The sequence below is a fragment of the Amborella trichopoda genome, chromosome 3 (genome assembly GCF_054954075.1).
Source record: "Amborella trichopoda isolate Santa Cruz 75 chromosome 3, AtrichopodaSantaCruz75HAP2 v2.0, whole genome shotgun sequence".
NCBI lineage: Eukaryota > Viridiplantae > Streptophyta > Magnoliopsida > Amborellales > Amborellaceae > Amborella > Amborella trichopoda.
This window is the reverse complement of record NC_142338.1, coordinates 54,744,247-54,760,236: the sequence shown is the minus strand read 5'-3', so window position 1 is coordinate 54,760,236 and position 15,990 is coordinate 54,744,247. Positions and strand designations below refer to the sequence as shown.

General features: G+C 37.0%; 1 protein-coding gene and 1 pseudogene across 1 annotated transcript; both read right to left on the bottom strand.

Annotated features, from left to right (window-relative positions):
• Nucleotides 1-995: 995 nt before the first annotated feature.
• Nucleotides 996-5,621, bottom strand: LOC18429408 (UDP-glycosyltransferase 87A2). The gene is made up of 2 exons (XM_006838694.4): nucleotides 3,746-5,621; nucleotides 996-1,981 (listed from the first exon to the last, which is right to left on the bottom strand). The coding sequence occupies exons 1-2, from the start codon at nucleotides 4,254-4,256 to the stop codon at nucleotides 1,104-1,106; spliced, it is 1,389 nt and encodes a 462-aa protein (XP_006838757.1). The 5' UTR covers nucleotides 4,257-5,621; the 3' UTR covers nucleotides 996-1,103.
• Nucleotides 5,622-9,150: 3,529 nt separating this feature from the next.
• Nucleotides 9,151-15,458, bottom strand: LOC110006837 (UDP-glycosyltransferase 87A2 pseudogene; annotated as a pseudogene).
• Nucleotides 15,459-15,990: the final 532 nt, after the last annotated feature.

Here is a 15,990-nt window from a genome sequence, read left to right as displayed (position 1 = left end):
GCTCTATTTTAATTTGCTTGGCTTAAGAGAGAGATCGCAATGTTTTCTCTCCATTTGTCTTTGAGAATGCTATGTAACTAAGAAGCTTAGGTTCTTGTCGAGAAATTTTTATCTCGGGTATTTAAGAATGTAACTAAGAAGCTTAGCATCCTACCATCTCTCTGTCTCTCATTGAGGAAGGTCCAAATACTACAAATTGAGCAAAATTACAAACATTTGAAAATCTTGAAAATAGACGGTCAAAATAATTTGTTACAAGATATACCATTTTTAAGACTTGAATTATTTTTTTCTTTCAAAATCATAACTCAACGTTGAGATGATCCTCAGGAAGATTTTCCAACTTAAAAACGCTCTTTTCTATTGGATTTTTGACATGCACATGTATAAAGTTGCAACCTTATACTTTTGGGTGCGGTTTGTATAGAGCCTAGGCTCTAAACAATCAAATTAGATCCTACCTTCAAAACGTGTCAAAGAAAAGTGGTTTCAATACCGAAAATCCTTGTAATAGCTTTCAAATATATTTTCATCTTTATTTATAAAGTTAAAAGCTTCAAAAATAGTGTAGATCGACAAATCTATGACAACTTGAAAATCTTGAAAATTAACGGTCCAAAAATGCATTACAAAATACTCTATTTTCACAACTTGAAATCAATTTTTTTCTTATGTCCATACATCTTAATGTCGAGATGATCAATATGAGGATATTTAGGCATCAAAACAACCTCTTCTAGTGAACTAATGGAGGTAGGCTCTCATTTGATTGTTTAGAGCCTCGGCTCTCCATAAACTTTTCCCTATACTTTTTCTTTTAAAGAAAGACTAAACAAATCAAACATTTTAATACCTGCTTTGAGAGACATTAAAATAATTATCCAGTTAAAACCTGTCTTTTGAAAATTAGGTATTCAAAATTCCATTGTGGTCCTCTCCTAGAGAAGGGAAAATCTTCCAAACGTGCAAGACGTCTCTTGAACAAGGCTCATTGATTTGGTGACTGTAAATTTTTTATTCTCTATTCACACATATACTTGATAAAAGGAACAGGGACACCCATTCAATAAACAAACTTCCATTTAAACTACAATCGAACATTATTAACTTCTTAATGACTTTAAAAAATCATTCATGTTGGCATCTGATGACCCTCCTTTTTCAAGTGCTTTCTCCCCAGCCTCCCTGAGCTCCTCAATCCTTCTTCTCATTTCCTTGCTCTCTTCTCCCTCCATTAATCTTCTCACAACATTAGCAATTTCTCTTCTATCAACCACTTCCATTTCATCCATTGGCCCACTCCTAACCCTCAACCCCACCTTCCAATCATCTACAATCAGCTTACTGTTTGTTTGTTGGTCGAAATAAATCGGGAATGTTAACATTGGTACACCAGTCAATACACCTTCCACAGTGGAGTTCCACCCACAATGGGTAAGGAAACCTCCCACAGAGGGATGCCTCAAAACTTTAGATTGAGAGCACCAAGGCACTACTAAGCCCCTGTCTGTGCACATATCTCTTAAATTGATTGAAGGTTCGCGAGCCACCCAGATAAACCGGGTTACGCTCTCAATGAGTCCATGTGCCAGTTCCTCCATTTGTTTAGCAGGGACCAACATTACACTGCCTAGTGAAACATAGAGAGTGGAGCCATGAGGCTGTGAGTCTAACCATGAAGAGCAATCAAGCTCAGGTCTAGCATTGGTCTTTAATTCATGGTCTTTGGGTGCCGGGAAAGGGATCAAGGGGCCAACAGGGAAAATTGGTCGGGGGACTAGTGAACTTAAGGCATCGATTGCTGAGGGTTCAAGCTCATAGAACGAGTTAAAGAGGATGGATTTCGCATTCTGGATTTGATGGAAGAACTTTAGCGACTCGGCTATTTCGCGGGACTCCCCTCCTTTGAATAGGTTTGGAAGCTCCAGTATCCTCGTTGGAGAGACACCGGGAATGTAGTCGACGTATTCTTCTTTATTTGCTGCAAATTGAGATACAAGCGAAACTTTATTTTTTAATCTTTGGTATGGTTGTTTTTTTGGTAATTCAGCGGGGAAGACAGGCTTTTTACTTTTCTTTTCTTTTTTTCAAATAATTTAGGTGTTAATTTTTTGAAAGTGTTAGTGGAGTGGTATCATCGGTAATGAAAACCACAACGTGGTGATTATGATGTGGGGTGCTACCACCACAACCCCGCCCTTTTTCCAATATTACGGTACTTTAAAGACCGTAACACTCATATGTGGCAAATGATGGAGAAAGAGACTCAGTGAGCTTTATGGTCTTTTAAGTACCGTAATATTTAGCTTGGTCATTACGATACGTAAAGTACCGTAATGCTTAGATTACGGTAATACGACTACTATGAATGTTATTTTGGTCAAAAAATGTCAAAATTGAAAAAAATAGATGTGGACCAGGTTTATGAAAGTTGAGAGTTTTTTTCTAATTAAATGAAAATTACAGTATATTTTTTATAATTTCCCTAAAAAGTAAACGAGACTGATAGTGTACAAAAATTCCCTCCCAGTATATGTTGTGAGAGTTTACACCCTTTGGATTCTATAAATTTTTTGGTGCTTTGGTAGTTTATGAGCTGAATATTTATCATGTAATAGTGTTTAGTATTATTTATAGGTGCATGTGGCCTAGTCTCGCAAGACCAAATTGTACACGATGCCGGGCAAAACACCTACTTACAATTTTATTTTTACATGTAATACATATGAGATTCGACAGATGAACAACACCAGAAGAAAATGTTTCTTATCGTCTTAATAATCTAGATTTGATCACAAATAAAAAGTTGCTTTCACGGTTGGAGCACGTATCTACGTCAACTATTTTTGGGGCCTGAAATATTATTTTGAAATAAAGATGATTTGAAAGTTCAAATAGATTTCGTCTGCCAGTTATTTCGCATGTTGGACCAAGTGGACAATTTTCTCCTGTGAGAGCACCAAAGGTCTTTCATTGTAAAGGGCATTTTGTGCAAGCGCTTATTGAAGAATATCCTCAAGTGAGATAGAGAACCACATGGGATTTGGTCACATGTATCACCCCCCTCCAATCAGCAAGTTGGGCAATAATAGAAAGAGAACTCAAAAGAATGAAGACCCACCTAGCATCCAGATCCAGATCCCTCTGTTTATCACCAACCAACCGTAACATGAACGGTGATGACCTTTAGGGGTGGCAATGGACCCAATCAGACTCGGAACCCAACGGGTATACCCGACCGCGGGTAGGATATGGGTCTAAATTTTGGACCCGACTACTTTTTGGATCTAGGTTTGGGTCTGAGTATGGGTTCGGGTCCAAGTCCGTATCTAGCCGGACCCAACCTAACGCGTACCGGTAGTCGTAGGGTATATGATGGCAATCGTGTGTCTTTAGGCGCGTGCTAGATGTTCATATTGTCATAATATTGACAACATTATCAATATTATTGGAAAAAAAAACTTATAGTCATAAGGTATATGATGGTAAAAAAAAAAGCAAAAAAAGTAAAATAAATAAGCTCATTGTGACAATGGATGCGACTCGACCCAGGACCCAACTGGTTTAGATATACGTTACTATTCGGATCTGGATCCGAGTCCATTCAGATCTGACCCGTACACGAACCCCCATCACCTCTAATGACCTTCACAACCACATATCTCATAAGTTCATGAGCATCACAGTATAGCTTTCGCAAAGACAGGAGAAAAAGGTCCTCAATAAAAATAGACACTGAATTTACCTGAAGAATTAGCCGGAAAATGGCCCTTCGAAAGCAAGACTTCGCAGTGATAGAACACGGAAAACACCGTGGCGGCCATCGGAAAGAGCCAAGTCACCGGAATGCCCCTCCGCTTTGCCATATCAGCAACCCACGGCATGTACACATCAGCAACGATCACCGAAACCATGGGCTCAATGGAATCTATAAGCCTATCAACTGGCTCCTCCATCGTCGAGTTCACAGCTTGGACGAAGCCAACCCAATCAGCCGCTCGGCTCAGCTCAGACGGAATAACATTCGGTATAGAGAGTAGCCGAACGTTAGGCGGCGGCTCCTGAGCCGAAGTCATGAAACTGAGCCATTCTTCAGTGACCACAATTCTTATGAGCGCACCTTTTGACGCCAGTCTCATACAAAGGCGCATCATAGGGTTGATGTGCCCTTGGCCCGGATATGGGATCGCCACAATCATAGGCTCTGCGTGGCCGGGATCTGGTTCTTGGACGACCGGGATCTTTTGTTCTGCCATGGGCGGGCGGGCGGATGAATGTGGAAGATAGGTTGTCAATGGTATTGAATGCAGAAGAGGTGAAGCAAGTTCAGTTTCGTGATCAGAAACGGAAGTCGGGTCGGGACCACACTGGGACGCGTTGCTATCCAAATGGCAGCCTTAGTGGCCTTTAAATTTTAGAGCTTTTTCTGGTGAGGTTTGTACATATCCTAGGCTCTAAACAATCAAATTAGAGCCTACCTTTAAATAGTAAGGAGAAATGTGATTTCAATATTGAAAATTCTTGTAATAACTTTAAAATATATTTTAATTTTTATTTACAAAATTTAAAATTTCAAAAATAATATAGATCGACAGATCTATAAATACTTGAAATCTTGAAAATTGATTGGTCCAAAAATGCTTTACAAAATACACTATTTTCAAAACTTGAAATCCATTTTTTTTTTCTCATGTCCGATATCGAAATAGTCAATTTGAGCATATTTGGACATCAAAACAACCTCTTCTAAAGGAATTTTTATAGTAGGTTCAATTTGATTGTTTAGAGCCTCACCTATATATAAAGTTATGTTACGGACGTTTTTTTACCATGATGCCGGTGCAGTATCAATGCCGGACGCTCCTTGGATTCATTGCGGGTAAATTAAAAAAAAAAAAAATCCTACTCCGGGGTAATTTAGCATAAGTTTATGGAAAAGCTTTTATGTTCCCCACAACATCGAAGTTTTATCCTCTTTTTATCCAACCATCTATTTTTTCTCCACACTATTTTATTTTCAATTTTTTTTTATAAAATATTTTGAGAGCAAATTTTGGACGTTCATTCCTCTATTAAACTTGCACTAACGAAATATATAAAATAAAATATTTTGAATAAAATAAAATGACCAAAATACTCCTAAAAGTTTTAAGGGTATTTTCGTTATTATACTTTATCAAAAAATTATTGTTAATATTTTTTATAGGTGCGCCCCCAAAGAGAAGATCGTATGTACAAATTTCATATTAAAAAAATTTGTATTAAAAAAACTAAAAATAAAATACTTTGAGACGTCGGATCTAAGATCAAACGGTGAGTGGCTCTTTGATAAAAAATGGAAGGCTGGATGGTAGGGGGAGGATATAACTTCTATGTTGTAGGGGAATATAGAAATATTTTCCTAAACTTAGGGAAAGCTTTCTATGTTCCCCTACAATATAGAAGATCTATCCTCTCCTTATCCAACCGTCTATTTTTTAATGGAGGGCTAAGATTGCACCAATCACAATGTCACATCTCTAACTATTTTATTGTTATCTTTTTTTCTATAAACTATTTTGACGCTAAATTTTGGACGTTCATTCTTCTATTAAACTCACACTAACAAAAAATATAAAAGGAAAATATTTTCAATAAAATAAAATGACCAAAATACTCCTGAAAATATTCAAAGGGTATTTTGGTCATTATATTTTATTGAAAAATTATTGTTAAAATTTTTTATAGGTGTGCCCCAATGAGAAGATGGCACACTGAATTTCATACTCAAAAAAATTGTCTTAAAAAACTAAAAATAAAATACTTTGAAACGTCGGGTCTAAAATCAAAAGACATGTGGTGTTTTTTTTAATTTAAAATTTCACAACTACTTAATAAACACTAGATCTCACCCTCGAAAAAATTTAATTATTTTCAAAAGTTAAAATTTAAATTTTGAGTTTTCTAACCTTTAGATCTCACCATCTAAAAATTAGACGCTCTCTGTTCAATGTTGAGATATTATTTTTTCAAATATGTAGAGATGCAATTAGTCATTTTTTTCATGGGCGCCATTTCTATAAGGTTGAAACCTTAAACAATCCAATTAAGGCGCACCTTAAAATTTTATCATGACATATAATTTTGTTGTAAAAAATCTTAGTACTACCTTAAAATTTATTTTCATACCTAATTAGAGAATTTTAAAATCCAAAAATGGTTAAAATAAAGTAGATCTATAAATATATGAAAATCTTGAAAATAAACGGTTTAGATAATATGTTGCAAGATGCGCTATTTTCGGGGCTCAAAACTTCTTTTTTTCATATTCATACATCTCAATGGATTAGAGAGTTTTTTCAACATTAAAACAATATTTTCCATAGATTTTTGAGGTGTATTTGTGATTCTACATTTTAAGGTTGCAACCCTATTAAAACTTTTCCCTTTTTTCATTGACGTTAATTTGTGCTACAAGAGGTTCTCTTCCCAAAAGTTGGGTTCCTTAAATTAATACTAAGTGCGGTTTTACGTGAGGGGATAAAGGAACAATTCTTCTCAAAGGAGTATAAATTCTTTTGGGAATTAAAAAAACAAAAAAATGCAACCCTACACTTTGTTTTTAGCACTCTTCTTTTTATGCCTTGCCATCTTTGGCTTTAAGCACCAACGTGCAGCTTTATCAAAAGATACTATAGTATCAAGTAAATTGTACCTAAAATTAATTCAAGGAAAATTGTTTCACGCGGGCTCGACCGCATTTCTACATATGCAGTTTAAAAATTGTAAAGCATCCATCTTTGAGATGGATGCAAGTAGGCGTTCTATCTAAAGACGATAGAAAGTAACATTCCAAACGTTTTCTTACTAGAATTATCATTTCTAGTTTTTAAAATTTATTTATTTATTCACATTCATGTTTTCTATTTTAGAGATTACATGTCCTTAAAAACTATCCATCTCAAAAATAGATTTATTAAGAGGCTCGCATTTCTACACATGCGGGCTTGGCTGTATAGAAACCGGGTCCTTTATTCAAAGAACCCAAATTTTGGGGATATATAACATCTTCAACCTGCAGATTGATCTCAATAAAACAGAATTTCTTAGCATGCCCTCTACAGACCTAAAAAATATATATTATCTCAATATTGAATAGAGAACATCTAATTTTTAAACGATTGAGATCTAAGTATTAGAAACGAAAATTACATAAATATCTGTTTTAGTTTTTTTATTATTAAAATATCGAATATCTATTGTTATTACTACTATGTCCATTTTTCGATTTCAAAACAAATTTTTTTAAAAAATATATGTAACTACCAATTTTGGGTTTTTCAAAAACTAAAATCACTGAAAATTTTAAATTTTTGGTTCTTCAATAACCGAAATTTTTTTCTCTCTTGTGGATCCTCTGTATATTCTCTCTCTACCTCTCTCTCTTTTTAAAACCCCTTTTCTATCTCTACGAAACACTCTCTCTATCAACCGCCCTCTCTCAATTAGAGACCCCCTCTCTACCTGAAACCTTTCTTTCTCTCTCTGAAACCATCTTAGCTAATCGGATAGCCCTTCTCTATCTCTTTGAAACCCTCTCTCTCAATCAGAGATCCCTTCTTTTCCTTAAACCTCTCTCTCTCTGAAACCATCTTTGCTAATAAGAAATGCTATGGTTGTGGGGTTTTGAAGAGCAGACATACCAAAGTGGGCATCTGGTTTTTGGCCTGAAACTTGTCGATTTTGGGAGAGAAAATTATTTTAGGTTATTGAAGAACCGACAATTGTGAATTTTCGGTTTGTCAAAAAAAATTGACGTGATTTCGATTTTTGAAAACCCGAAAATGGATCATTTCTTTTTTAAAAAAAAAATTATTATGAAGTTAAAAAAAAACGGATATATCGGTAATAACAGAAAATATTTGGCATTTTGGTAATAACAAAACCTAAAAAAGATATTTACGTAATTATTCTTATTAGAAAACTCAAATTTTGAATTTTAACTTTTGAAAATAATCATCTAGTGATTATTAAATGGCTCTCAAAGTTTTAAATTTAAAAAAATCCTCCGGCCTTTTTATTAAGGAAGTAAACTTATACTATGCTCCCTAAGACTATGCCCCCTAAGAATATGTCCCTTTCTTTGATTTAGCCCTACCCCAATGCATTTAAGGAAGCACCTGTCTAGTGTTGTTTTTGCAGGATAGGAGGGCAACTTTGAAAAAAAAAAAAAATGCGCTAACAGAAAGGTGCTCCGTGTAATTTTCTAGGGGCAACTTTGAGAAAAAAAAAAAAAAAAAACCTAGGGAAGGGTGCACGTATAATTTTCGAGAGGTAATTTTGAAAAAAAAAGAAAAGAAAGTGCCAAGGAAAGAGTGCTCCATGTAATTTTTGAGAAAAATAACATCAAATAATAATAAAAATAAACAAAAGGTATCCGCACATAAAAAGCTCTACATTTTAATTTTTGGCATATGGAGAGAGAGAGAGAGAGAGAGCAATTTTTTCTCTCCATTGTCTTTAAGAATGATATGTAACTAAGAAGCCTAGGATCCTATCGAGTAATTTTTTATCTCCAGTCTTTAAGAATGTAACTAAGAAGCTTAGCATCCTACGGAGTTAGCTATTATGCTCTCAAATACCTAACCACCATTTCACTGTGTTCTCCAATAACCCAACTACCAAGCCAAGTGCCCAAGCAAATTTAGATTTTTAAGTGCTTTCCAAATCTTGATACAAACACAAGGGTACATAGTGCCAAACGCACCATGGGCTAGATGCATAAATATACAAAAGGTAACAAATAATAATGCATATGCCCCTCCCATTCAACTGAATTGGCATCAATTCTAACAAAAGATTTGATCATTGGGCTCTAGCATATTTTTTCACAGTAGCAGGATCGCTATAATTTACTCCATTGAGTCCACCACCATAGAACTCATCAGTTACACCTACTTTGTTCAATATTGTATTTTGATTCTGCACTGCTAAAAGGAACATCAGGTCTCACAATTCCGTCACCATCTAGGAAAACTACCGCAAATGTTTCACAAAAAGTATTAAACATTTACGACACATTTGTCTGTCTGCCAGAAGTTCTGGCTTCCGAAGCAAAAACATCTGCCAAACAAACACAAAGTTAATGACTCACTTGACTAGCCATTAATTGCATCAATAAGGGCATTGAGGTTGGCCTCTGATGATCCACCTCTTTCAAGAGCTTTCTCAGCAGCTTCCTTGAGCTCTCTTACCTCCTCCTCATCTCCTTACTTTATTCTCCCGCCCATTAACCTTCTCACAATCTTAGCAATTTCATCTCTACCAACCACTTCCATTTCATCCATTGGCCCCCTTCTAGTCCTCAAACCCACCTTCCAATCCTCTGCAACAAGCTTGCTATTTGTTTGTTGGTCGAAATTAATCGGGAACGCTAGCATTTGTACACCTGCCAGTACGCCTTCCATCGTAGAATTCCACATGCAGGGAGTCAAGAAACCTCCAACAGAGGGATGCCTCAAAACCTTAATTTGCGAGCACCATGGAACTATCAGACCCTTGTTTGTGCAAATATCTCTCAAGTTAACTGCAATGTTTCAAACAACCCACACGAATTGCACTCTGCTCTCGACCAGACCATAGGCTAGCTCCTCTTGTTGTCTAGAAGAGGGCATCATTATACTTCCTAGTGAAACATAGAGAGTGGAGCCATGAGGTTGGGAATCAAGCCATGAGGAGCAATCGACCTACGGTCTGGAGCCAGTCTTGAATTCATGGGCATAGGATAATTGAGAAGGGAATAAGGGGCCAATAGGGAGAATTTGACATGGAAGTGAGGTGCGTAATGCATCAATGGTCGTGCATTCGAGCTCGTAGAAGGAGTTGATGAGGATGGATTTTGCTTGCTTCACTTGTTGATAGCACTTCCGAAAGCGCATTGTGGCGCGGCTGTCCCCACCTTTAGAATTACCTGGGAGGTCTAATACACCGATTGATTAGAGAGACACCAGGGATGTAGTCGACTTACTCCTCTTTGCTCACTGAAATTCACGTTGGTATAATTTATTTACTTATTTATTACTTATTTATGAATTTATTGGCGACGCACCTGGGAAAAAGAAACTCACTCATGAAAAAGAAGGCTTAAAGAACAAAGAAAAATCAATTTAGTAAGAGTTTGGGATGGCCCCTTGTAACTTTCTTTCAAGAAATCCTATGGAGCTACAGTAAGAAAAACTTCCTAAACTCTCATCTGCCTTAATTTCCCGACTTATCTTTGTAACGGACATCTTGAATTGTTTAGGTGGGGGCAAAAAAACGTGTTATGAGGATTTTATTTTATTGTTTCTAAAAGTTTTTCAAATCGTCATTGGTTGATCTTGTGGATGGACTCAAAAAAAGGGGGAAAAACAGAGTTCTACAAACTCTAGATCGAGCTGTCCATTGAGATGGGCCAAAGTTAGTTTAGGAAGGGGAAATGTAAAGATAAAATGAGAAAAAAAATTGTAAACATTTTTGTATATAAATAACTTTTTGTTCTAGACCATCCTTGGAGATGAACAAAATGATTTGATAGTTTTGGAGTTTAACCGATCCCCTAACGCGATTTCTAGGCGGTGTTAAATATATATACACTTTGATACAACAGCACTAAGAAATCTTTTCCGTTAAGAATATTCATAAAAAATAAAAATAAAAAGTACATGTACGGTAGATACAAGGGTCACACATCCACCATCCCTTAAAAAAAGGGCCAACCATCCCTTAAAAAAAGGGCCAACGTAGATGAAAGGCCGTAAGAGTACTGTAATATTTGGAACAGTTACATGGGCGTCAATTTATATTTTTCTTTGGTAAAAAAAAAAAATTGTGTATATTTCGACCACGATCTGTACAATGTGTACACCAGCGTTTTAAAAAACGCGTCGGAAATCGTGAAAGGGGACCGGATCGCCTAAAAAATCGGAAATCGTCCGGTTCTAGAGAGAACCGGACGATTTTGTACAGTGAATCGCCGATTCACTGTACGGAATCGGCGAGTCCGAACAGTAAATCGACGAGTCCGTACGGTTTTTTTTTTTTTTTTTTTTTTTTTTTTTTTTTTTTTTTTTTTTTTTTTTTTTTTTTTTTTTTTTTGTAATCCATGATAGATTTTTTTGTAATACTTGATCGATTTTTTTGTAATCCATGATCGAATTGTTTTTGTTTTTTTGTAATCCATGATCGAATTTTTTGGTTTTTTGTAACCCATAATAGAATTTTTTGTAATCCATGATCGAAATGTTTGTTCTCTTTTCTTGTAATCCATGATCGATTTTTTTGTTTTTTTTTTTTTTTTTGTAACCCATGATAGAATTTTTTGTAATCCATGATCGAATGTTTTGTAATACATGATCGAAATGTTTGTTTTTTTTTTGTAATCCATGATCGCAATGTTTGTTTTTTTTTTGTAATCCATGATTGAATTTTTTGTTTTTTGCTTTTTTTTGTAACCCATGATAGAGTTTTTTGTAATCCATGATTGAATTTTTTGTAATCCATGATCGAACTGTTTTTTTCTTTTTTTGTAATCCAAGATTGAATTTTTTGTTTTTTTTTGTTTGTTTTTTTTTGTTTATTTTTTTTGTAATCCATGATCGAATTTTATGTAATCCATGATCGAATTTTATGTAATCCATGATCGAATTTTATGTAATCCATGATCGAATTTTATGTAATCCATGATTGAATTTTTTGAAAATTTGTGATTTTTTTTTTTTAATCCATGATCGAATTTTTTTTTGTAATCCATGATAGAATTTTTTGAAAATTTGTGATTTTTTTTTTAATCCATGATCGATTTTTTTGAAAATTTGTTTTTTTTTTTTTAATCCATATTATTCAAAGAGAAAATGAGAGAGATGATGATTCTGAGGCCACCTTATCCCAGCCATATTATTCACATATCGAGTCCCAACAGCAACAGTGTAGGGATGAGCACGAAATACTGTAAATTAAATGCTGAATGGCGGTTCATGCAGGGAAAAAACATATCAATATTCGCATATTCATTCAAAAACATGAAAATTCTTAATGGAGTACCCTCATTTTTTATTGAATTCCTAAAAAACAATATTTATAAGGAATATTAATAATTTTTTCGAATTTTTTTTAAGCTTTATTCTGACCGATTCACCCGATTCCCGATCCGAATCGCCGATTCGCCGATCCGGATCGGTTTTTTGGAAACCCGATCCGGGTCACCGATCCGTTTTTTAAACCATTGGTGTACACTAAACGGGCCATGGTTAATCACCCAAAAAAACGGGCCATGGTTAATTACGCACATCCGTTCTCCATTCCGAAAAGGACCATCAAACAGGATAATCCAAAGCATGGAAATAATGGAGTTTGGGGGAGTAATAAATAGCGAATTGCATAGGATCTTTCCCCACTTATTGTGTACTCGTATCCAACGAGCACGATCCATACCACCTATCCTCGGGCTAATAAGGTGATGGGATTAAGTCTGCCACTTAAACACAGGAGTTACGTGACTTTAGATTGGGACACCAACTCAACTCAACTCAACTTCAACACCCATGGAAAAGCAAGGGGTCAATTGGTTGTTGAGACTGAACACCCAACACCATACTCTTCTTACAAAGTACAATATATTTTCAAAAAAATTATAGATGCCTCTTTAAAATAAACTACATCCGCTTCTTAATATTTTTAGTATCAACCAAAGCTTTTTTTTGAAATGTTTTTCCCTTCTCTCACTCTCTCTATCGTACCCTCTCTCTTTTTTTTTCTCTCTCTAACCGCCCTCTCTCTCTCACTCTCTCTATCTGCCCTCTCTTTACCCGCCCTCTCTCTTTACCTGTCTTATCCCTCCCTTTCTCTCTCTACCTGAATCTCTTTCTGTTGTGCTTTTGTAGTTCCATTATCAATGCCACTTTCTCACATCTATACTTGTTTTCCTCTCTCTCTTCTTTTGTCTTTATCATCATTGGGAAATCCAATGCACAGAGATTATCAAACCACCAGCACGGGACCATCATTTTTACATATTGTTCCTATGGCATTTATGGGCATGGTTTTTCATGCTTCCAAAACGTGCTCTTATTCCCCTTCATAAATGACCCCCTCTCCTAGAAACCTTTTTGGGACCATTTTCTCTTATTCCCGTTTCTTCAATGACCCCCTCTCCTAGATACCTTTTTGGGCCCATTTTCTCTTATTGCCCTTTCGTCAATGCCCCCTCTCCTAAAGAGAGAGATGGTGGGTAGAGAGAGAAAAAGAGAAAGGAAAAGAGTAAAAAGGAAGGTGGGTAAAGAGAGAAAAAGAGAGAGAGGGTGGGTGAGTGACAGACGGTGGGTAAAGAAAGAGTCAGTAACAAGAGAGAACCATAGAGAGAAAGCTGGTTGAGAGAGAGTAAGAGAGAGCGGGTAGAGAGAGTGGGTGGCTAGAGATGGGTAGAGAGAGGGCGGATAGAAAAAAAAAGAACAATATTTGGGTCTCTATGGAGTGATTTTTAAAGTATTGGGAGAAGATGTATACGAATAAGGGAAATGACCTTACCCTCCGACACAAATGTACGTAAGACCTCAAGGATCATTATTGAATTTGATATATATATTTAAGAAAGTCAAGTCTCACATTCAAGTAATAACTTTTTTAGATATCTGTGTCAAATTTAATGGTGATTATTTGGGGCTCTACACATAGATGTGAAAACATCTCGTAGGATCATTACTCTACAAAAATCGGTATCTATAATTTTCCCTATATTTTCTTTCTAGATTGCGCTCATATAGGACCGGCAATGGCTTTTAAAATAGCACTCATATAGGGCAAACAATGGGCGAAGCCAGCCTTGGCATGTTCCCCATAAGGCCGGCCCAAGCCTGGCCAAACTTGGTCGGGCCAAAGAGGCCTTGAGCTTTTCAGGGTCGGGCTGAGCCAAATTGGACTATTTAAAACTAAAAATAAAAAGATCAAAAAAGATTAAAGGCTGGCTCAGCCGAACCAGGCCAGCCCTATTCTGACTCTAGCCCAGGCCCGGCCCAATGCAGCTCAACCCTCGAACCACGTTCTGTAGCCCAAGTCCTAACTTTTTCAGGCCGGACCATCCGGACCATTGCCACCCGTACTCATACACAAGTATCATACTTCTTCCCACTAACTAGCATTGGACTCCATGAAGCGGAGATGATGCCCCAACACGCACCTCATTAACTCAGAAGTGTACCTACAACTCTCACGCCATTACCGTCCAAAACGTTATTAAACGACAATACCCATGAACCTGTCCATCGATTGGAGAGGGCACCATAAACCGGTGACCAGTCAACTCAATAATGGAAGAGAAAGCAGCTAGGTACAAGGAATTCAAATGGATGACTACGAAGCTTTCACCTGTCATGTGACAAGCGATCCTTGACTCTTTAATCTACTTAGTCTTAGAGTAGTTTATTTTAATTTTTTTCCACACAACATCAATTTTTATGGGTGTAATCATCTCAATCGGGTGCACCTCAAAAAATATTTTTAATACAAATAAAATAACCTGCCTATCCCTAAAACTTTCAAGAGATTTGATTATTTTATTTTAGAAAAAGTAATTTTTATTAGTTTTTTAGGTGCGAGCCTACGAGAGAATTGGATGTCAAAATTTTAGTGGTAATATGTTGTATAGAAAATTTTAAAAAAATAATAATGTTTAGGGGTGAAATTATGACTGGGGCCAACTCAGATCCATTTAAATAAGCTGGCTATGAGAATGAGAAGCATATATATGTTTCCCATACCAAGTGACATATAAAAAGCTTTCCCTAAATTGAAAGGTCACAGACTAATAACCAGTATGTACACAAAACATGATGCAGCAAACAAAGTCGAGTCATGGTCTACCTGAGTTAACCATGGCCTACCTAAGCTAGGGGGAGAATGTCCCTTACAAACCAAGAGGTCGAATGGCAAGAGCAAGAGAATACAGTCGCGGCCATCGGATATAGCAGAGCCACCGGAATACCCCTCCTCCAGGCCACATCAGCTGCCCAACTTATGAACATGTCTGCAATGATCAATGACACTGTCTCGATTGAGCTGAGCAGTCGGTGGTCTGCGGGCTCCTCCATGTTGGTATGCACGGCTTCCATGAAGCCGGTTACGTCGGCTGCACGGCTCACTTCAGAGGGTAAAACATTGGGAATAGACAAGAGCCGAACATTGGGCGGTGGCTCCTGAGCCGAAGTCAAGAAACCAAGCCACTCCTTTGTGACCACCAAGCTAATGAGGACGCCTTTTGATGCGAGTCTCGTGCAAAGGAGCATCATGGAGTTTATGTGGCCTTGGCCCGGGTATGGAATCGCCCCCACATGCCGAAGTTTTGGCTCTGGATGGCCAGGATCAGTTTTTCGACGGTCGGGATTTTGCGCTCGGCCATGAGCAGCGACTGAGCGTGGTGGATGATGTGGTGTGTGTGTATGCGGTGTTTAGTGATACGAATGAGGAGCTCGGCGAAGATGGGTCCAACTTCTATTTGGGAAAAGTAGTGACGGTTCAGTGCTCATTTGGCACGTGTCGCTGTGATTAGGATCTGCGGTTCGTGTAAGAAGACAGAACGGGAAAGTTTAGTACGGGCGGCGATCGGGTCGTGTCGTCCAGATCTGGCTCTATGTTTTGGACTCTGGGGTCTTAATGATATGGATCCGACTTGGGTTGGATCTGGGTCCAGGTTCGGATCCCGTATAGAAACTATTATGTCGGGTCCGGTCAGGTCCAGGTTGAGGTTGGTATGCAACGTAATTTCGGTGTGTTCAGCGCATGAGGTAACGTAGCTCTTGTACTTTCTTTACTGAAGTGTAAACAACCCTAAACTGGTGGTCCAAAACAGGGCAAATTATAAATAACCCCCAAAAAGACTTCTCATGCAACTAACCACCTCAAAAAAAAAAAGTTCACTTTTTACTCTAAAATACTCTTTATGAGCAAATACCCTCAAGTAAAAACAGACATATTTTTTTG